Source organism: Syngnathus acus, chromosome 13 (genome assembly GCF_901709675.1).
Source record: "Syngnathus acus chromosome 13, fSynAcu1.2, whole genome shotgun sequence".
NCBI lineage: Eukaryota > Metazoa > Chordata > Actinopteri > Syngnathiformes > Syngnathidae > Syngnathus > Syngnathus acus.
In genome coordinates this window covers 14,847,464-14,869,659 of record NC_051098.1, presented here as the reverse complement: position 1 = coordinate 14,869,659, position 22,196 = coordinate 14,847,464, and the positions used below count along the sequence as shown (strand labels likewise).

The 22,196-nt window shown below is 45.0% G+C and overlaps 2 protein-coding genes and 1 pseudogene across 10 annotated transcripts; 1 reads left to right on the top strand and 2 right to left on the bottom strand.

Moving 5' to 3' along the window:
• Positions 1-2,483: 2,483 nt before the first annotated feature.
• On the bottom strand, positions 2,484-5,171 carry LOC119132757 (annotated as a pseudogene).
• Positions 5,172-5,596: 425 nt separating this feature from the next.
• On the bottom strand, positions 5,597-10,785 carry LOC119132833 (zona pellucida-like domain-containing protein 1). Its single transcript, XM_037268332.1, is given in 12 exon segments — positions 5,597-6,121; positions 6,310-6,339; positions 6,901-7,009; positions 7,069-7,133; positions 7,136-7,178; positions 7,180-7,240; positions 7,360-7,440; positions 7,618-7,715; positions 8,187-8,259; positions 8,792-8,960; positions 9,071-9,304; positions 10,335-10,785. Coding segments are annotated over 12 exon segments (1,281 nt in total). The 5' UTR covers positions 10,468-10,785; the 3' UTR covers positions 5,597-5,936.
• Positions 10,786-14,656: 3,871 nt separating this feature from the next.
• On the top strand, positions 14,657-22,057 carry LOC119132562 (phosphatidylinositol-binding clathrin assembly protein-like). 9 transcript variants are annotated; one of them, XM_037267939.1, is made up of 18 exons: positions 14,657-14,830; positions 15,170-15,312; positions 17,330-17,472; positions 17,597-17,672; positions 17,755-17,857; positions 17,951-18,044; positions 18,184-18,295; positions 18,379-18,485; positions 18,571-18,612; positions 19,209-19,220; positions 19,949-20,034; positions 20,110-20,233; positions 20,318-20,451; positions 20,612-20,712; positions 20,865-21,017; positions 21,335-21,418; positions 21,695-21,787; positions 21,934-22,057. In XM_037267939.1, exons 2-18 carry the CDS (start codon positions 15,183-15,185, stop codon positions 22,044-22,046), a joined length of 1,707 nt encoding a protein of 568 aa, XP_037123834.1. In that variant the 5' UTR covers positions 14,657-14,830; positions 15,170-15,182; the 3' UTR covers positions 22,047-22,057. The 9 variants fall into 9 exon arrangements, with proteins under 9 accessions (XP_037123834.1, XP_037123835.1, XP_037123837.1 ...); XM_037267940.1 differs by lacking the exon at positions 19,209-19,220 and having other exon boundaries at positions 14,658-15,312; XM_037267942.1 differs by lacking the exon at positions 20,865-21,017 and having other exon boundaries at positions 14,659-15,312.
• Positions 22,058-22,196: the final 139 nt, after the last annotated feature.

Here is a 22,196-nt window from a genome sequence, read left to right as displayed (position 1 = left end):
CATACGCCACATGATGTTCTGTATTGTGTGTTGGAGCCAATATGCCCTGGGAAGAAAAGCAAAAAAAAAAAGGAACACGTGGTGCTCTTGCTATACTTCCTAATTCTCACAAGCTGTTTGGCAATCACGAGTCGTTTTTCTGCTATCCTCAAGATAACTATAATACATTCACTTGCTCAAGTAGCTGATCCCTGTTGTTGACGGCAAATTATATTCATAGGGGAGATGCAGCTGCAAAGATACGCTGGAAACCAGGGTTGGGCAACCTACGTCCTGAGGGCTATCTACAGCCCACAAACTAATTTGTAATGTTAACACAATTTGAGGAAAAGGAAATTTGCAACTGAAGCAGGCAGATGGTCAGATAGTCAGCCTTTGAAGGTTACACCAACTCTATTAAAATAATACTGGGAAATGAGATGTAGCAAATTAAGCTAGTAGGCTAATACCCTTCTGGTTTACAAGCTAACAGCAGAATACTCTTATTTTATTGTTAATAATAATAATTGTAGCCATTTAATGGCCTGTAGCAGTAACATTTGACATAGTCTTCATTTTCATTCCCCCAAATATCGAGAATTGTATCATTTGAGTTAGCGTTTTGATTTTGCGGTACACTTAAGGAGGCTAGCAACGAGCCTATCTCCAGGTCCTATTCTTCGACTTTTCTTGCTCAGATAGATGCCAAAGCATGAGAAATAGTCATATGATGTTTATTGCCAGCAAAGAGTCTCGCACCATAAGGTAAGCTAAGATAGGCTAGCCATAAAGTGTCCATTGAGGATGTGCTGTGGCTCTGACTTGAACATGACATTTTGCTTTACCTGCCGCCGTCCACTTTCTCTGCCTCATTACAAAAGGTTAATGGAATAACCAGACCCCTTCACACGCTTTCCGCCCGCTCAGCAGTCTGCCGTAACACTTTTGCACCTCGCTTTATCCACGCATGGCTTTTTTTAGTATTATTTTATCTCCTTCGCCGTCCTCACGCCCATGTTTATTCAAAGTCACGCCGCTCTTTATGCTCACGTGCCGGCCTTAAACTAGGCTACAGCTGCTCCATTCATTTTTCATGAAAAGTGCTACACCGTTAGCCTACAGACACACTCATGTGCCTTTTAATTAGAGTGGAAATGACAGAACAATTATTCATCCAGCTCACCGAAAGGAAAAGGAGCTAAGAAGGACCACCAAACGGATTTTTTTTTTTTTTGCTCCACCCTTGTCTGGCAGATATGAAAGTGACAGTATTTAATGGCTTCCATTCAAATGCCGCTCACGATGACAAGTCAGCAGGCGTCGGCCCACCAAAAAAAAAAAAAAAACATAAAATATGGCCTGTCGTTTGCAACACGGGCAGCAGGTCCACAACAAACCTCTCCCCCTCCCTCAAGGCCGTAAACACTTTTAGAGGGCAAAGCGGCCCCGATCGAAAGGTCGGTGTCCATCCCTGTTGTTTTAATTAAATTACAGTGAAGTCATAAAAGAAAAGATTCATCGCGAGCGTACATTTTACTGCCGCCTTAATGGAGCGAGATCAGCTGTTCGTCCCCTCCATTCACGTTAAAAAGTAGCTCATCTCATCACCGCGTCCACCCGCTGATTGCTCCCCTTGTCGCACAGGAAACCATCTCCATTTCCATCAAATCAGTCATGACCCCACTAAATGGTGGCGCGAGCTCCGTCTGTCAGGAATTGAGGTTCGGAGACGGAGGACGCAGGTTCCAGTCGGACCGAAATGCAAAAAATGCCAATTATTGACGTAAGACATATGGATCTTTCCTAGCGCTCCTATTGAGCCAATGAGACATCTTTAATTGGTCGATTTCAATTTGGACTCCTTAAAACATTCCCTGTCCACTGCTAAAATGTCTCACCGGACAAGTGAACAAAAAAATGGTGATTAGACACCCTCTGGTGGAAAGTCATTATAAAAACTGCTTGACCATAAATGCAATGTTGATTACACTGTCTGAATTGTGTCACTGGAGGGAATCACATGCAGTGAGTGATTAGATTTGATTTACTCTGTTCGTACATCTCGCATGCTTTAATAATCAATATGCGTCATCCCGGCAACCCAAAATGGTGGCAATCTACACAGCAGCAAGTCTTGAAATTTTTGGGATTGGCAAAACACTGTTACAATATTTATATTCATGAAAGTAAGCACAATCTGCAAATAAATTAATATTAAAATAGCTGCTTTAAATCATTGTTGTGACGTGCGTACAATGCAAGTCAATGGCATGTATTTGAAATACGACGTAAAACATGCAAATGGCTTTCAACTCCGGTTTGCACAAAAATACCATCAACAGAAAGATACAGAATAAGTTGTATGCATCGTGATACGTCCATAAATGTGTAGGATTTTTTTTTTTTTTTTTTCCAAAGTCCTCCTGCATACAACGTGTACCTCTGCTAGCTCAGTCGCCTCATCTTATGATAAAATAAGGCCGCTGTCAAAATGGCCGCCACGCCTAGCGCACAGCGATCCCCAGGCCCACCGACGCGCCCTTGTCGTCACGTCGGCCGTCGCCGGACTCAACTGTGTGCACACAAAAACCAAAAGTATTACTTGACGGAGAGGCTCTGGCGGCACAGGAAATTATGCGACTCCAGATTGAAAAAAAGTTGTTTATGTTGAAATAGCGGTGCTATCAGGAAGGAAAAAAAAATACTTACCCTCTTCTTTCGATTGAGTGGCTGCTGGAAAGATAGGGAGCGTATTTCAATATGAGGGATGACGTTATGAATAGTCGCTGTGCGATAACAACCAGGCTGACGTTTTTTAAAAAGAGGCTGAGAAATACAACTTTGTCATATAAAGCCACCGCGGCTTTTAGCGCCGTGCATCCATCTTTTCCCAATCATCAGGTTGGAAGCTTTAAAATCTTTAGCCTCCTGTTAGGACGCTTTTTCGGCAACAGCAATCTTCCGTTTCGTTCTGCTGCTCAATGAAGCGGAAGGCCGGGAAGTAGAAGCGGGCTTTTTGGCTTTCGCCGTTTTCCACAATGGTGGTCACCTCGGCGATGGAGCACCTTTCGAAACAAGACCAGCCTCACATATTCTAGTCGAAAACAAAAATGTTTTTTCCTTTGGACTTACGGGACAAAGAGATTAAAGAAGGTGGTTGGGTGCGGTGACACTGAAGCGTAGCAACGATCCAGAAGCACAAAGTACCTGAGGAGAAACAATGAGGCCCCCAGCACCGAGTCAGAGACTCCAGGTCACAGGCGGAAGCCTCAAGTTTACAATCCATCAAGAACCGCATGGTTGAAAACAAAGGCGAGCCACCCAGGAAGTATCCAGTACCAGAATTGATCAAATACATTGTGATCTTCAGGCTTTGCTAAACACAGAATCCACAATGATAAAAGTTCTTACTGCGACGTCAAGTTGGAGGCAACCACCTCCACGTAGATCTTTTTTCTCAATTCGACACCCTCCTGTGGCATGATGAGTGGACTGGTGTAGTTTTCACCCTGGAAAATGAAGACAGACGTTAAGGATGAAGACGCCATTAAAAGGTTAGCGGATTTGTTAGCGGCACCTGGAAGAGGGTCATGCTGAGGGTGCTGATGAAGCTGCCATTGGTGTCTTTTAGAGCAATGGAAGCAGACGACCTGCAAAAGGGGAGAGCGCACAACCGAGTTGGCGACACCTTGCGACTTCTTGACGTGTCCTGTTAGCGTACTTACACGTCCACCTGGGTGTTGTTGAGAAGATACTCCAAAGGGTAGGCGCACGAGTAGAAATATTTGAGCTCCGCATTGTAGGTGATCGTACCGATGGTGGGGTCGGAGGAGCGCACCTCTGACGTTGACTCGTTGGATGTTCGAGAAGTCGGAAAATAATCCCGTTCCAGGCGTGCTTGTGGTCTAAAGAGAATTCCATGGAGAAATTGAACTTTCTAAAACCATCCCAAAATAGATCTTACCAAGAAGTTACTCCCACAGGCGCTCCCCTCCCGGATGGGGAAGCTAAATCTGACCACCGTCTCATCCAGACTCCCCTGACATTCCGAATTTCCGACCATGTGGTTGAGGATCAGTAAACTCTCATTCTATCCCGTGTAGACCACTGGGCAGATTTGGATAGCCAGGTCGATGCCGGATGTGCCGCACACCACGGCGATATCGGTATATTCTGATAAAATAAATAAATAAATGAAACTGCAGCAGACGTTTTAACAACATTGTTTGGCCTGCAAATATCTACCAGCACATTAGTCAACATGCGGCGGGTCAATATATGAAGTCAGTGCATTGTCCTCGGGGGCATTTGTCTAAACTAAAATTCAATACTCCCCCCCCCCTCCCCTTCCCTCCCAGCACGGATGTACAGTCTCACCAGGTCGTCTGGCGTAGACTCCGCAGTCAGAGAGGCTGAGGGCCTCTCGACCCGCAATCCACAACGAGGTCAGGATGAGGAACCTGATCAAAGCCATCTCCCGTCGCTCTGAAAGCTGAGGGAGAAGCGCAGATGTCACTTCAGAAGGAGATTAATCCGGAAAAGGCATTCCTGGATTAGGGTACAAAATCCATTTGGAGGGAGCTAACCTACCTCAGTCTCTCGGCCCAGTTTTTGATGAGAACGTCCGGTGGAGACGCTTTTATATGCGTTGACCTGACTGCTTGTGTTGAGAATGTTTCGGGAATTGGAGGGGAACAGGGTCAAAGACACAACAATTCGCTTTTTGTGGTCATCTCCTCCAGGCAGGTGATGAAACCCAACGCAGGACTTGAAACAAACATGCTCAAACAATGTCCACGTTTTTTTCTCTCGTCGCTAATGTGAAATTTAAGTGGGGGAATGTTTGCTAGCTATTGAACCAGAACTCAAAAAAGAAAAGACAGCCTGTTGTCTGTTTGATGATATTTATCTTAGCTTTTTGTGTGACTGTGAGCTTTTTTTTAAAAAAAAACCTCAAGATTAGTTCGAAAGACTAAGCAAGAGTCCCGTAAAATGATTTTGTCAGCTGAGCCACCTGAGAGAAAGCTCAGATCCGGGTCAAGATAAAGGATGGCTGTCTGAGTTCATCATCCATGCCGTGTTGTGATGACGTGACCCCACGCAGGTTTTCTTCGCTCTTCTTCCCACTTTGGGTGAAAGATTTCAGTGACCCGAGGCAGGCGGGGTCTCGGCATTCGCTCCACTTGTTCCATCGTTTCTTGTGCGTGATGGAGACATGCTCACATAATGGCAGTTGAAAGTCGGGATTAGAGTGGAGCCAGTCATGCACGTGAGGTCTAGACTTTTATTACACGGGTCACGGCGAAGGAGAATCGATCCAGGGAAAATTGGAAAGTTCATTCTGGCAATCACAAAGGCGGGAATATTTGGTACTGTTGCCGTTTGGGGAAATGTCTCACAAAATGAGAAAACCAGAAAAATCCACTTTAAATCTCTGAAAGTGAGCACTGGAAAAAAAAAAAGTATATGTGTGTGTGTATATATATATACATATATATATATATAGATATATATATGTATATATATATATATAGTATATATACATATATATATAAATACGCACCAAAATATGAAAGCTTTCTCATCTATTTGCTATAAGCACAAACTATACACATGGAAAATGTCATTTTTATTAAAGTATTCAACACCTAAAGCATAAAAGTTCTTTAAAATGTTTTTAAAATGTATTTCAAAATGCATCTTTAAAAAAAAAAATTATATTTATTATTGATTTTAACCAAAAAAAAAACTATTTTTAAATCATGCTTCTATACTTTTGGTCAGTATCATAGTAACAATGCACCCATCTTAAGATTTCTGCCTTATAAGAATTCAAACTATCTAACTTGAAGGTTTTTTTTTTGTCGTGTACTTAAAATCTAACAACACCTGAAACACACATTTAGTGACGTGTGTGCAAATTAATGAACTATTGTGTGTTTATAATTTAATTGTGTTCATTTAAAGGCGGGGTTCCAAACTCCTGAGGCTGCCGAGGAGGAGGAGGATGCTAGCACGTGTGACTTCTGCAGGAGGCGAAGCGACAGCAGTACGAAGCCGACGCTCGTCCCGCCCAGTATGACCACGCCCGAGATGAGCGCCGTGGTCACCGGATTCACCAGATGGGAGGGGCCGCCTGGCGCTGGAAGGTAAAATGGAGCGTGTGGGCAGTGAAAGAAATTTAAAAGTGCTTTAGCATGAACTTATCGTGACCCTGCTTTGTTTTTTTTTATTCGAGGACAGAAAAACGTAAATTGTTATCAGTCCAAGCATCCCAGAAAGATGTTAAACATTTTCTATAGTTTATAAAATTTGTGTGAGTTTGCTTACCAAGCTGAGTGTTGTTGACAGCGGTATCATCTGGAATAAAAACAGAATGGGTTTTTATTAAATTGACTTTCACTCCTATTAAAGGTAGAAGCTGGTTAGCGTAGTAAAAAAAAAAAAAAACACTAAAGTAAAACGTTTTTTAAAAAGTGCTGTCACTGGTTCCCATTTTTTATTGTCAATTGTTTTCTTTAGACATTAACAAATTACAACTGAAAATGAAAATAATGACCTTCAAACCTATTCCCCAAAAACGGAAAATAAATTGATGATTTTTCAAAATTAAATACTACAAAAAAATTAAGTATTGTAAGATAGTCAAATTTTATGCCTGTAATTCATATTGCTTTTTTTTAAGCATCAAGGAATAAAAAAAAAGTTATTTTATTGATGACATTTTTTACATTAATTGAACAATTAATCGGTTATTGGAATTTTGGAATCGGCATCGGCCTAAATAAATGGCAGCAATGTTGACCTCAATATGAAACATCAACGAATGAATTTGTCCTCTTCCGGAGGTTCCGGTACTGCATATCTACCGAATGTGTCGGACCTTATATCGAAGCATCAATCGTAAGAGTGCGCTCGTACCACTCCTGGTGATGATTGGCCCAGCGCTAATGACGGCATTGCCACTGGCGGCCGGAGGCGATCCGAGGCCGGTCCCTTCGTCCCGCCTTCGCCGCCGCCGCCCGCAGATCTGCCAAACACGTCACGGGTCACGCCAGAACAGTCAAGTCGGATCCGATGAAGTCGTACCGGCATGAGCATGATGCAATCGTCGCTTTTGCACAGCTTGGTGACGACAATGCAGGAAACGGTGACATCTTCTGGTGCCGGTGCTTGACAAAGCGGAAAACCTCAAAGGAGGAAACGTCCCATCTGACTCTTGCCGTTCTCAAAACGTGTGGTCTGAGGGTCTTTGTAGCAGCTGTGCCGAGACAGAGAGAAAAGCCGCGTATGCGATATGACGTTGTTGCTTTCAGAGGGACGGACGGGCATGAATGGCTAATAGCTCCCCTTTTGTGGTGGCTGGACAAGTCAGATTACCCCAGGAAAAGGTCGTAGCGAAGTTCATCATTAGGATTCCCTGAGGGGGTTGTGTAACAGTAGTCCATCAAGATGTTCCAACTGCGGGGGGACAAAACGGTGAGATCGAGACCTGACTGCACATGGGAAAATGCACTCGGGTCTTTCTCCTTCTGTCACGGCCCGGCGCCTCGCTGTCGTATAATATCATAATGGCGGCGGCGGCGGTTGACTTATCGAGTCAAATCGAGTCGGCGTTAAATAACCGCTTTGCGCTACCGTTTGTCCAGATTGGTGGCCTTGACTGCAGCAAACACTCTGGTCTTCAAAGCCAGGCCGGCCATCGGGATGGAGAGCATTTGGTTGTATGTGGAGTCCTAAAGGAAAATCAATCACAAATTGCATATTAAAATGGTAGCTTGTTTGTAAAAAAATGTATTATTACATTTATAGTCGTCAATAAATATACAGTACATGGCTTTAAGACCAACTTTTTGTTTACTAGGAGGGCAGTGACCCCAAATTTGACCTCAATCATTTAAACTTCATTTTAAAAGGAAGGATACTTTTTGTGTCTGTATTTCATAATGAGAATCATCAATAATAGCTTTACAATAGTTTTGCTTCTAGATTGTCTACTATTTTAGAGTTCCTCAAACAATTTCTTGTCAAATGACACATCGTCATAGTGACAGAAACGGTTCGCGAATGGCCGCCGAGAAATAAGACATTCTATCTGAAACAAGTCGGCACTTGGGCGAATACTGATATTTCTAAACCGCGACCGACAGAGATCTCGACTTGAGGTCCAAACGTGGACGTGCAGCGATTGGAATCGGCTCACTCACATTGTACAGCATGAGACTCAGTGTGCTCACAAACGTGCCGTTGCTGTCCTTGACGGATATGGCGGCTGACGAACTGTGAAAACATACAATGTGTGAGCTCAGGCGCCGTCCATAATAAACGTGGAACTTATCCATAAGTCTGTACAGCGTCATCTCAGCTCAAGGATTTACGCAGCAGCTCTTGTATTGACACAAAGAGCTGCTGAAGTATTAACTCAGCTGCCCATCATTTTGTATTTAACAATATTAACATTGGAATCCATTTTTTCATTGTGTAAAGTCCAAGAATTGAGACAACAGGATGACGTAATTATCAATTACTGTATTTTGATGTTGGTCCACTTTGGAAGTATTTTCCGGGGTTGGCATAATAAGTTTGAGAACAATCGATTTCGAGTTTTCAATGAACCTGACGTGCATGTTCGATTAGCAAAATAGTTTTCGATTAATTGTATCACCTCCAATGGAAAACAATATGGGGTTTGTATCATGATGGCAGTTTCTGTTTTGATCACTTTCTTCCGCACCACGAATACGTCTGATTAGATAAATGTCACCAACTCCCGATTGATTAGGAAAGTAGTAACAGAAAAAAGCCAACTTACGAAGCCAGTTGTGAGTTATTGACCAGGTACTCCAACGGGTAGCTGCAGCTGAATTTGTACAACAAACCAGGGAGGTAGCTGATGATAGTCGGAGGGTCGGGGGTGTCAACGAAGCCGGAGACGTTCCCGATTTGTACCAGCGACATGTTCCCATAGGCGTTGGGTCCCCAAGGCTGTGCTGACCTGCGGAGGAAGCGAGAGTTGCATCCGCTTTTCACAAGCCAGTAAACAGCTTAATGAAGCTAATATTGATTAAATATGCGTGTGTGTGTGTCTGCGTGTGTGTGTTCACCTCCAGGCTATTGCCGCAAGCTTCCAGAGTGCTGAGGCCGATGCTGAACAGCACAACGGTGGGGAAGGTGTTGTTGTTGATGAAGCCGCGGCATTGGGCGTCGCCATGGTGACCGTTGAGCGCCAGGTCCGTGTCAGTGTATCCGGAGAACAGCACCGGGCAGAAGTTGATCTTCACCGTGATGGTCTGCACGCCGCAATACACGCTGACGTCCCGCTCGCCTTTCCAACAACAACTGAGTGAGTCTTTATACTTATTGGTCAACAATTACCTAGGGGGGTGCTGACTTACGCAAGTCAATATTGTCATAATGTTGACATTTAAAGTGTAAAAGTGGGTCAAAGTATGATATTACTGTTATTATGTCAAGTAAAATGAGACGATAATGTCTTAAATGCAAAGTCAGTTCGTTCAACATTTGGAGATTTAAAATACATCAATTTCAATTGAAGTCAGTTGTGTGAAATAATCTGATACAAATTCGGAACAAATTTATTACCATTGATATTCAATACCACTTTTTTTCAAGCCGATACCAGTATGAGTATTTAATTGTTGTGTTGTCACCGATACCAAGTACCGATACCACTAGTACTAAGGATACATAAAATCCCCCCCCAAAAAACAGACAGATCATTCTTCTAATTTCTTGGGCCTGATTGTAAAATGGCCTCAAGAGGGTGGACGATACTGGTATTGAAATAAGTCTGGTATCGATATCTGGTATCGGTCCTCGCCTATCCCTAGTTATGATCGTGATCCTTGTAGTTGTTGTTGTAGTACTTAAAAATACATTTAAAATTATACACCAAAACCTTTTGAAATGTGAGCATCAAGAGCCAAACTTTATTTTGATTAAATGAAAACGTTTTTTTTCATTTTGGGAAGCCGATTGTCAACGTGGAAGGCTGGAATCCATTTTGTTAATAATTCTATACAGTGTAAGCGTTTTCTTCTGCCTGCCTTTAATCAAGATAACACTTTGTCCCGATCAAATCTGTAATATTGAAAACTCGCTTTATAACGAACTGCACTGCATCATACTGACAAGTGAGTCTAAAAAAAAAAAGATTCCATTAAAATGTATTAAATATTTGAATATGGTCAGGCACCCGTCCTTATTAAATTATTAAAAATGATCAGACAGTGTGATGAAGTGCAGCTCTCATTACAATCTGCAGGTCCAAATTACATTTTGAGTCAATTTGCCATAATTATCGACGATGTGAAATGTAACGCGGTCATCCTCACCAGGAAACCTGCTGTGCTGGTTCGCATCACAGTTGTATCCGTTAAACTGAGCCGACACCGAGGCGACGCCGCTCATCAGGAGTAGGACGAGGAAGCACATTTGGGCACCGGCGAGAGCTTTGGCCGCCGTCATCTTCAGAGGGTCAACATGGCGCTGCCGCACGTTCCCCGGGACGGACGCTCCAAAATGGCGTTTATCTCCCGAGTGCCAGCGAGTCCGGAGGCGACTGCCCTCTGTGACCTCGAAGCAAAGTAGCGCCACCCTCTATCCCGATCCCCCTTCTGCCCTCCCCCTTTTGGCCTCACTCGCTCATGACGGTCGCCAATCCGGCCCTTTTTCAAGGCCTTTTTAAGTCGGGTCGCGCCTCATTTCACCCCCACCGCTCCCTTTTCGACACCCGTTTAACCGTTTCCTGATGCCTTCAAAGCCACGCCACCAGGGAGAAGGCGTCCTCGCCCGCATCAGATATGAAAGATAGCGGCGCCCATTATCCAAACGTGGCCTCGGTGACGGACATGGGAACCTCCATCAGATCTGAAACGGCCTCAACAAATCTTTTCACGGAGCCCCGAAACCCGAGCCGGCCGCGCCGTTTCCCACTCGCCTCCGCCGGTTCTGATCATCACCTGTCAGCTGGCACAAACGCCGGGTCTCAGAAGGGCGGGGGAGTCGTATATGAGTCCGAGCGAGGGGGGGGGTGCCCGCGAATTAAGCTGTCATCGGCCACTGCGGCGGCCCACATTCACATCCGCATAATGGTCGGCTCATGGTCCGACGCGGAGCTGTCTGTAAGCGATTGGGATGCACAAAGCGTCGCTAAAAGGCTGTCGGAGGCCTACGCTGGGATGTACATTCAGAAAATGAGAATGCGGAGTTTGTATTCTACTTTTGTCCTCGGGGTCATGCGCTAACCCAGGTGTCTTTTTATATGCTAACATAAACTCCCCTTGATTTTCTGTAACAAAAAACTTGCTCAGTTTGTATGATAAAACTTCAGAACTTTGAAATCAAATGCTCAGCATGCTCTATGCCCGCTTCCACCTGCTTCAGCGTTGACCTCCTCTTCAAAACAGGTCTTCCATCCTCCGACTCGTGCCGGCCCACCTGCCTCACGTGTTGGCCTCTGATCCCGTTTGGAATTCCTGATGAAGCCCGAGGCTGTTGACGATGAGGTAGAGCTGAAATCAAATATGGGCCGCGTCCAAACAAACAAGTGGCGGCCGGCGCTGAACGGGATCAGATGGTCACAAGCTCATGAAATCAATACATATGGTGAGCCCGTTAGCATCTTTCTTATTTTACAACTCCCACCCAGCTAATGACCTATTTAGTCAGTGCGTGGCCCTGCGTTCTCCTTCTGGGCGGGCTTGTCTTTCAGACGCACGAGTTTCTTGACACATCACATGACAATCTGTTATTAGCCCTAATTTTAATAGTCTGTTGAAACTATAATGACAACCTGTTTTACACTTGACAAACATCCCACAAACACCATATTTAGCAGAATAATTTTTATTCCCCTTTAAGAGACAGACCTTTCAACACAAACGATGCAGCAACATGTTGACAGATTATTTCAAAATAATCACAGGCATATATTCTTTATCCTCCGCCTCGTTTGTCTGCCTGACATTATTATACTGCCACCCGGTGGCCAAGACGTGCACACCGGAAGGAATAACAGTGAATTAATTAAGAGCCACAGTGTTTAATAATTTACAGTCTATTGAATTGTTATAACGAATGTTATTTTCCTTATTAATGGGTGAAATCGATAAACGGCATTCGCACACGGTATTGTCAAACAACATTCACACAAGGCAATTTACTTTTACATGAGATATTTTGTCGTTTTATATGGTTTTATTTTACACAGACGTTAACCGCTCTGGAGCAGTTTCTTAACCTTTATTGAAGCAGTCGAAAATTTTCACAGCACAGCACGCCGCTAAATACAAATGTCACAAAAAAGCACGAGTATTGAAATGATGATCTCGACTCAATTTACTCACAAATTGACTCCCTGTGAAATCTTCCTGAGAACATCACCAGTAGAGTTAATGTGTTCTTTAAGAGGGCGTTCACAGTTTGACTCGAGATTATTTTCGATTCCTACTGTTTCTTGTAGCAAAACGATTTCAAATTCATTCATTATCTCCAACGTCAACCATCATCATGGAGATTCCAAAGTTTTTTTTTCCTCGTGCGCATTTCGGGCCGTGCTCTGGTGAACCTGTTTGCGCGCCGTTGCACTCAGAGACCTTTAAAGGCCCACGAGTCACAACGCACCGCCACTTTCAAGATGTGCCAAATAGAGCTGCCGTTATCTGATGGAGCTGAAACATCCACGCTCGTCGAAAGTGAACAGTGGCGCTGGCGTCACAAAACCTGTGAGAGTCAGACCGTAACCCGACGCGCCGGACTGAACACGGCCTGGAAGGTGAAGCCCTCATCAAAGGCGGTGCTGAGATTCAAACCTCAGTGAGCTGTGTGATTCCAAAAGCCAGAAATGTCAATCGGGTGAAAATAGTTGATAGGTTTTCTTTAAGTTTTGAAAAAAAAAGTTGGCCTAACCCTAACGGCATGTTCTCGTCTATTGCGGGCAGGTTTGTGAAATATTTTTTTAGAATGTCTGTCTCATGCTGTGTGTGTGTGTGTGTGTGTGTGTGTGTGTGTGTGTGTGTGTGTGTGTGTGTGTGTGTGTTGTGTGTGTGTTTGTGTGTGTTGTGTGTGTGTGTGTGTGATTGGTCGCCTTTGACACAACCACTTGTGATGCGTTCAAGGGCATCTCAGAACTTGTCACAGCGTCAACAAATAAATTGGAATTGTTTTACTGGTAATAAAATTGTGAAGGAGGTGTCCCCTCTGTACCTCCTCTCAACTACGCCCCTGTTCACCTCAGGCCAATCTAGCAGCGGTGGGAGTGTCATGTATGTGCGAGTCCCAAGTTAATGTGGTGGGCAAAAAAAAAAGAAACACATGAACTCCACGTTGCAAATGTGCTGCCCACTGCAGGACTGTGCTGCCTAGTTTAAATTAATTTGTTTCTGCCAAATTTGGCATTTGGATTCACCCTTTTACTTGTTAGAAATGATGAAAAACAACAAAAATGAAAGAAGAAAAAAAGAGGTTGTTTTGGTCTCCAGCAACTAATCCAAGTGGAGCAGGGAAACTCAATAGTACGTCATTATTTATGAAAGCAACTCAATATTTTCTTCTTGCCCGAGTATCCACGTGTATGGTGGGTGTGTGGACATTCTTCTTTGACCTCAATAAAATAAAAAAGAAAAGGAATCTGCATGACTATAATATATATTGCATTTTAAATGTCATTTGTGTGTTAGAGTTTCGTTAAAGCCCCGCAACTGAAAATAAGACGTTTGACTTGAAGCGTTGAGCAGGACACATGGTTCTATGCTGCCCCTCTGTGGTCAGCAACTGTCACTGCACCACAAATGCACTTTCCACCCTGCGGTTCTAGGTTCAAAGGTCACAGCTCCGGCAGGCGGGATATTCGAGGCCAAACTGTGCTTCCAGATAGGGAAAACAACTCCAGGAGCAGACTATAAGATGTGGCAACGGATCATCAGAGAATGTTAATTAGAATACATTGTTATGCTGGAGTTATTCATTTATAGACAGATTCTACTATTTATAGTCACTGAGGAGAGTCAGTGTGTGTGAATTTTTTTTTTTCCAGAAAAGAACCGAGAAGCACTGCTGAAAGTATAACTAAAAAAAATGTTAATCAGTAAACTGAACAACTAAAATGATTTGAAAACACAAACCTAAAAATTCTGCAGATTAAGATGATTCAAAAACAACAGCCAATTTATCCAACTGAGCAACTGTTGGCTGCCTGCCACTATTTCAACTGACAGCTTTGCAGTGGTGCCTGTGAGAACATTTTATTCACGTTTAGTCCCGAGAGAGCATTTTGTAAGTGAGCAAAAATATCAGTTCCTTGTGTGAGAGCAGTTCAGAAAGCGTTTTAGAGTTTAAGAGCGTTTCATTGGTGGATGTGACTTGCGTGTATGAAAGCTTTTCAGTAATGAGTGGAATTTAAAAAAAAAAAAACAGTTTTATGAGTGCATTTCATTGGTGCGTATGACAGCATTTCATCTGTGTGATTCAGAGAGTATTTTACTCATGTGTCTGGGGGGGGTAAATAAATAATACATGCGAGAACGCGTTAGTAGTGTGTATGAAATATAATAATGAATTGTGTCCCTGACGGCTCCTCATAGCCCATATTAGCTGGCCTGAGGTCAGTTATGGTGCACCTGCGTCACATCAGTCTTTAAAAGCCCGGGCGCTGTGCCAGCGGATCCAGGGTCAGCGGGCGTCGTGCTAGCCTGACAAGTTCCGCCATTTCCCCTCACTTCGGGCCCGTTCTGCGTCCTTCTTCCTTCTCACCATTGCGCTACATCGGCGGCACCGGGAGGCGGAGCGGCGCTAGGCAGGCAGATAAACTGCAGGAAGGCAGGCGGGGATCCGGTGAGCCACAGCGGGATGAAAGCGAGACCAAGAGCCGGGGCGGATGAATGCGAACACCGCAAGCCTTGAATGTGTGACGGGCAGCTAGCGGCGCAACGACACATTGTTAACGTTTGTTGTTGTTGTCGCTACATTCCGCCCTCCTTATTATAACAGCCGACTAGCTTAGCTCTGATTTCACACCAACCTCCGCGGTGGGAGAGGCAAGGAGGAGTCCGGCCAGGTTTCGCAAGGCGGTGGACGGGTTATCCTCCCTGCGCTAGAGCTTATTGACGACAATAAACGCCGGCAAGTGTGTTTTTTCCCCCCTCCCCAGAATTATTTTTTTGTGTTGGAACGAGTGAGCGAAGATGTCGGGGCAGAGCATTACGGACCGGATAACGGCAGCCCAGCACAGCGTAACGGGATCCGCCGTATCCAAAACCGTATGCAAGGCCACCACTCACGAAATAATGGGCCCGAAGAAGAAACATTTAGACTGTGAGTATGTTTGATTTGTCTTTTTGATTTTAAAAGTGTGTCGCCTCTTTAAAGCCGCCGCTGATGAGGTTATGGCGGCTGTTGGAACGACTAGGCCCGAAAGCCTGAGGCGCCGCTAACATGCTAAAAGCTATCGCAAGTCACGGAGAAGACATCAAATTAAACTACGTTTCCTCGCGCGTGTGAATTTTCAACTCATTTCGGAATCAGTGTTTGGAGCGGTCTGTTGTCGATTCATGACGTTTCTTCTTGTATTCTCTATTTTTGCTTCTAGTTAAAGGCAGAAGTAGTAATAGTAGTCGGAGATGCTAACGGTATAAAATGTATGAACCGGGCCCCCCCATATGACATCAGATGTATTTGTTGCCAGCAAATTATCATTTTATCACCTACAGTCTGCAATTAATGGATACAAATGAAATGTTTTATCAATTATGATTTTTAGGGATGGGCTTGTAGATCCCGTTTTGTTTTATTGGCAGGTGGCACACCTGTTGTGCCGCTCAGGTGACTCGCCCGAGGTGTCACGCGTTAAAGCAACGGCCTGGTAGGCAACCAACGGCCCGAGGAACATTTTACTGCCAATCACAAAATTAAGTGAAGAAAATGCAGTGCTATAAACATTGTCATCACAAGGACTGGGTGGCCCAGAAAGTTAAATTGTGACCGCTGGTTAGAGACCCAGCTTTTAAATACTTGAGATCCTAACTACCTACCCTAAGGAAACTCCAACCTGCCGAATCATTAATCTTGGAAGTCCTAATGCTTGTTTTGGAACCCCAAACCAAAAAAGACATCAGAAATTTTAATTAATGGAATTTTCAGCACAGTATCACAACCCTAATTGTAACCCTAAACATTCCATCAACCCCTCATCCTGCAAGATTTTATTTAGATTGGTGCCATTTTGTAGTATTGTGTGTTGCAATGTGGAACCACATCTTGAGCCTTCATGACTTATAACGGTTTGATAAATATAATTGTGTGAATCTAAGAATGTTTTTCTCAAAGCTTAGGTCTTCTTTTGGCCCACTCTGCAGTTAGTTTCTTCTTGTTCTATTTGGTATGACACTCAGTTTACACTTTGCACTTTGAGCCCATGCGCAACATGATTTATTTCCCCACAAGTTATCTTTGCATGTCACTGACGCAAGGCAATTCCCTCCGGTATGAATCATCACGGCTGTCACACGAGTCCGATTATATCCCACGAGAAGCCCCCCAAAAAGCAGGCTATTTGCTGTCACATGACTGCCTCCTCCATATTCCTCCTACTCGCTCTTCTTCACGCAGTCACCCGTGCTAACTAGCATCCGCTTCTGGCGAAGGTTACCCTGCCCTATTTTGAGGAGTCAAATATAGGACGGCAAAAGAAGGGAGGCCCAATTACGTTGTCGTTCTGATCCGTGCTGTCGTCAGCCAAGTTTTTTTTTTTTTTTTTTTCCGACGGTAAAGACCGTCGGAAATATTTCCATTTTAAAGCGGGTCAAGCAGCTTTGACTCGGCCAGCTCTGCGGATGTTAAAAAACGACATGAGCCCCGAGCGAGTGGGACAGCACATGTATGATTTACCAATCGCTGGCAGCGGCCGTCATCACTGAACAGAAAACTGAATGAATTGAGTGCACCATGTGCTCATTACGATTAAAAAGAGGCCATGTTAGATGCCACGGATTGATGGGCCGTTGCCAAATTGAATCAAGAGAGGGTCCAAATCATGGCAACTTTCAACCTGGGGCCGCAAAACTCAGCTTGTCCCTCATGGCGCTTGCTCACGTGTGTTTATTCATAGTCCTCAAAAGCAGCAGGTGTTGCTCTGCCATCGGGCTCAAAATGTTAGCAAACGTCATCTCTTTGGTTTATTGTGGATGAAGACAAAAATATGAGAAGCGCCAGCACGGCATTGCGTTCACCCTATGGAATGTTCTTTACTTGACGTTTAAAAAAAAAAAAAAAAAAAAGAAATGGACGAGAATAGGACAAAATGGCATCTCACAATCGTTTGTTCCCGCGTCAGACCTGATCCACTGTACCAACGAGATGAACGTGAACATTCCCCAGCTGGCCGACTCGCTGTTTGAGAGGACCACCAACACCAGCTGGGTGGTCGTGTTCAAGTCTCTCATCACCACGCACCACCTCATGGTGTATGGCAACGAGGTGAGCCATGTCGGATAATCTCACAACAACCCAGGCGACTGATGTCAAGCAGATTACCATCGCATGTATGATTGGATTTAATACCTTTTAGTGATGTTTGCCTCTCCCTCACTCCCATTTCCAGCGTTTTGTGCAGTACCTGGCTTCGAGGAACACATTATTCAACCTCAGCAATTTCTTGGACAAAAGTGGCCTCCAAGGTAAGCGCTACACCTCGCCCGCTGTCATTTTTATTTATTTTTTACAACACGTCTGACGCGCATACCCGTTTCTTCATTCCAGGGTACGACATGTCCACGTTTATCCGGCGGTACAGTCGATACCTGAACGAGAAAGCCGTTTCGTACAGACAGGTTGCCTTTGACTTCACCAAAGTTAAGCGAGGGTAAGACACTGAAAATGAGGAAACAACGTGTACCTGTCTAGAACGTTTTGTCAGCCGCGGCTACTAACTACTTGTGTCCGCTGATCCTCTCAGAGTGGACGGCGTCATGAGGACCATGAATACAGAGAAGCTGCTCAAGACCATCCCCATTATTCAGAACCAGATGGACGCCCTCCTCGATTTCAATGTGAGTTGGAGGTGAAGCCTGCCGCAAAAAAAAAAGGCTTGTGCGCGAGAGTGCTGCGTCAATGGCCTCTCTCCGCCCAACGCCACAAAGAGAAATGTCAGGCGTATTTACAAACAATGTCTAATTTGCTTTGCCGCAGGTCAATGCCAACGAGCTGACTAATGGAGTCATCAATGCAGCCTTCATGCTCCTCTTCAAAGACTCCATCAGGCTCTTTGCTGCCTACAACGAAGGCATCATCAACCTGCTTGGTAAGAAAACACCGCCTCCTCCTCCTCCTCTTCTCCAGATAATCACACCAACATTTGAACCCTCCTCTTTGGTTTCTAAACAGAGAAATACTTTGACATGAAGAAAACCCAGTGCAAAGAAGGGCTGGACATCTACAAAAAGTTCCTCACCCGAATGACCCGGATATCAGAGTTCCTTAAAGTAGCTGAGGTACGTGAGTGGCTTATAGGATGCTTGGAGTAAGAAGTGGGTGGGCATAAAAAAACTCATTTGGCTTTCTATGTGCTCTTAACAGCAGGTGGGCATCGACCGAGGAGACATTCCAGATCTTTCCCAGGTAAGCTTGCAAGCTTGTCTCTCTCTCTTCTTTCCCCTTTTTGGATCAATTTGAAATCACCTACCAATATATACACTCTCATGAGAAGCTCCATCCGCGATGAAGAATACCATAATGTCAGATGAAACCTCCGGGATAGAAAGCTACGGCTCTTGGACTCGGCTTTAAAAAATGCGGGTTTGCTTGAGTTTTTTTGCCGGGTGTATAACGACAATGAATGAGAGGCGGCAAACTGATCGGCTTCCCCTGAGCAAGATGGCCGCCATTGGCTATGCTCTCTTCTTTCTGCACTTTGCATGCTGTTTTTTTTCCCCCCCCACTCTTGAGCGCATGGTTCCACAGAAGTTGCTGTGCTCTCTTCTGTCCTTTCTTCTCGCGCCTCAAGCTTTCCTATTCTTCTTGCTCTACAGTAAATAAAGGTGTCAGGTCCACACATAGGTCACAGTTGCACAGGTTGTGCACATGCTTGGACTGTAGGTGCTGTGCTGTGCTGTGCCGTTGGCGCTTTATTTGCCGCACGGCTCAAATGGATTCCTCCCCTGACTGTCACCACCTTTATATTCTGTATTCTCCCCCCCCTTATCTTTCCACTTTAGTTCACAGTCTGTGTAAGTACTCTCATTTCACTCTTCTTCTGTGTCTGTGACTTGCTTCGCCGGTGTTGTCTTTTTTTGCATGTCTTCGTGCCGTCTCCCACCACGTGGTTGTCTCAAACAGCCCAAGAAATAGGAAGGGGGGGATCTATGTGGTGTCTTTTTCCTCATAGTGAAGTGTAAAATCAGAGTCGCTCATTTGCTGCAAGATGGCTGCCCTGTTGTGCTTAGTTGTGGTCCATTCCAACAATCTGCCGTAGGTTGTTGAACATGCTGCGGTATAGTGCGTCATCCCGCACACACGCGTTGCTCTCATGCAAGTGTATGGCTGGAATGCCATCAGTGGTGGGCGACGATGAACTTTCAAGTCACAGAAAGTGAAATCAGATGCAGTGTTACTATGAAGGTTGACTCAAAACAACATTTTTTAGGGTGATTACTATTTTTTTGAATCCGTTGTTGCAGAATACAAACTTGTCACTGTTAGAAAACCTTGTATTACCTGTTTAAATGATAAAACTACTTTTTTTTGTTTTTCTTTTTTCTTGCGCTTGTCCTCATTAGAGTCGTTTAACTTTGGAGGAACTGTTATTGGGGGGAAAAAAAAAAAGGATGGTTTATATTCTGTCCTTGCTTGGTTGCCCACCACTGTCCTTCATGGTGTCGATGTTCCCGCACACACACACACACGGTCATGCGGTGTGTGAGCAGAAAGCTGACAGTGTGTTTTCTCGCCGCGGCAGGCTCCCAGCAGCCTCCTGGAAGCTCTGGAGCAGCACTTGGCCTCTTTAGAGGGCAAGAAGGTGAAAGACTCCACGGCAGCCAGCAGGTATGTTAATTGGCCCATCACGGGCTGTGGGTCCGCGTTGCCCGCATCCCAGCGTGACTTGTGCCCGCCCCACAGAGCCAGCACTCTGTCCAACGCCGTGTCGTCGCTGGCGAGCACGGGAATGTCTTTCACCAAAGTGGATGAACGGGAAAAGCAGGCGGCGCTGGAAGAGGAGCAGGCCCGACTCAAGGCGCTGAAGGTGGTTCAACTGAGCCGACCTTACCTCAAGAGTCGCTCTCTTGCCGCTTTGCTTTATTTTTGATGCGTGTCCTTCATCCTGCAGGAGCAAAGACTCAAGGAGCTCTCCAAGAGGCCCTCGTTCGCCACCACTGATACGTCGCCCATCTCCACCACGGGGGGAACTATTAACACGGCCCCGGCCATCGATCTCTTCTCCACACCGAGCTGTTCCAACGGGTACCTTACATTTAATTGTCTGACGCGGCAAAAAAAAAAATGCAATTAAAAATGTGCCTTTGCTGCATTATATATTGTGACAGTAGGGGCAGCATATTTCATTTGATTTAATTTATTTTTGTATGTAATGACGACTCATCTTTCTGTAACGGTGTTCCAGCGCGGTGAAAATGGAGAGCGACCTGTTTGACCTTCAGTCCACGTTCCAGCCAGCCGTGCAGTCGGCCTCGTCAGGGCTCCCCGTGGCGACGGCGTGGGCAGGTAGCGCGCCGCCGACGCACCTCTCGATCGCCATCTGCGTCTTGTTTGGAGCTGCTCTGCATGCTCTTTTTTTGACGTCCACCAGTTCCTCGCCACTCGTTTTTGGTCTGTTTCATTTTCTCCTGTCTCTCTCTCTCTCTGCCTGCCTGTAGATCCTTTCACCTCCGCCGAAGCTGGAGACGACTCCATGCCAAACCTTAACCCTTTCCTCTCAAAACTCGTTGTCGATGCCTCTCACTTACCTGTCGTGTCTTCAGACGGTGTTAGCTTTTCCACTAGGACGTCTGCTCATGAAATGTTTGGTGGTAATGACTCTCATTTTGTTTCTCCGCATTGTCCTCGCTCATGTCTGCGTAGAAGCATGACGACGTAGTGTGCTTGTCCTCCATGCTGATGTCGTTTCAATGTTCTCAGTGTTGTCTGTCTGTGAAGCTCAAATCGTTGCCTCCTCCTTTATAGAACCAAAATGATGCCCACCCCGATTGAAAATGATACCGCCACCCCCCCCCCCAAACCACCCGAATCCCTTTTTAGATGAAGTTTGGTTGTGCGATGTGTTGCTGTAGAGCTTATTTAAGTTGTTTTTGTTTTCTTTTTACCAACACTATGTTTGATTCCCTAGATCGTTACAATCCCTTTACTGACACAAACGCGTCAGTTTCAAGCAATAACAAATGCACAGTGCGGCTAGAACACTCCATCTCAGGTACTGCAATGGCTCTGAGTCCTGCAAACATTGGACCCTATAAAATACCCCAAAAGCTTTTGTTTCAATGTTCAGTCACTCCCTCCCGTTTATGATGGTAGCATTCTCTAATATTTCACTCTTTTGTGACTTTCAATTCCTTAACATGTTAGCTGACTTTTTTTTTTTTTTCTTTCTGCCTGCTTGTTTGGCTTGGTCCTGAAGCGCTTATATTTTTCTTTTTTGCTCTGGTTCTTCTTCCTCTCCTTCTTCTTAATGCTTCCTGTGGCGCGTCAGACTCCTTCTGTGGCCCAGTGTCCATTGCCCAGCACCTCCCACACCAGGCTCCCTTCCCCACAGAGCCCTCTACTGTAGCAGGTCTATTCAGAGGTATTGAAGGCTCTCTCTGTGTGCGTGTGGATGTGCCAATCCCGCTCCGCCACTAGCTGACGACTCCCCGCGCTTGTCGAACCGCGTCCCGTTTGAGAGGCATCGCTTGTCTTAGCTGCAGCTGCCTTCTTTTCATCTTCTTTAAGGATATTCCTCGCCTCAGCCCCCTCCCCAGCCACCTGCAGGTCTCCAAGTGGACTTTGAGTCTGTGTTTGGGGCCAAAGCCACGGGCAGCAACAGCCTCAATGCTGAAGGTTAGGATTTCATTTCAAGTCATCTTTTTCTTTTTTTATTCTCCAGTCAATACTACCAAAGAATGTTTATTATAAGTACCTTGTGCAGGTTTATCATTGCCTTGCTAGCAACATATTTAATTTACAGGACTAGGTAAAAAAAAAAAAAACACAAC

Coding starts and splice junctions, on each gene's coding strand:
- LOC119132562 (XM_037267939.1), top strand. CDS start 15,183: ATGTCGGGGCAGAGCATTACGGACCGGATAACGGCAGCCCAGCACAGC. Junction 18,296..18,378: donor AGGCATCATCAACCTGCTTG/GTAAGAAAACAC, acceptor GTTTCTAAACAG/AGAAATACTTTGACATGAAG. Junction 18,486..18,570: donor AGTTCCTTAAAGTAGCTGAG/GTACGTGAGTGG, acceptor TGCTCTTAACAG/CAGGTGGGCATCGACCGAGG.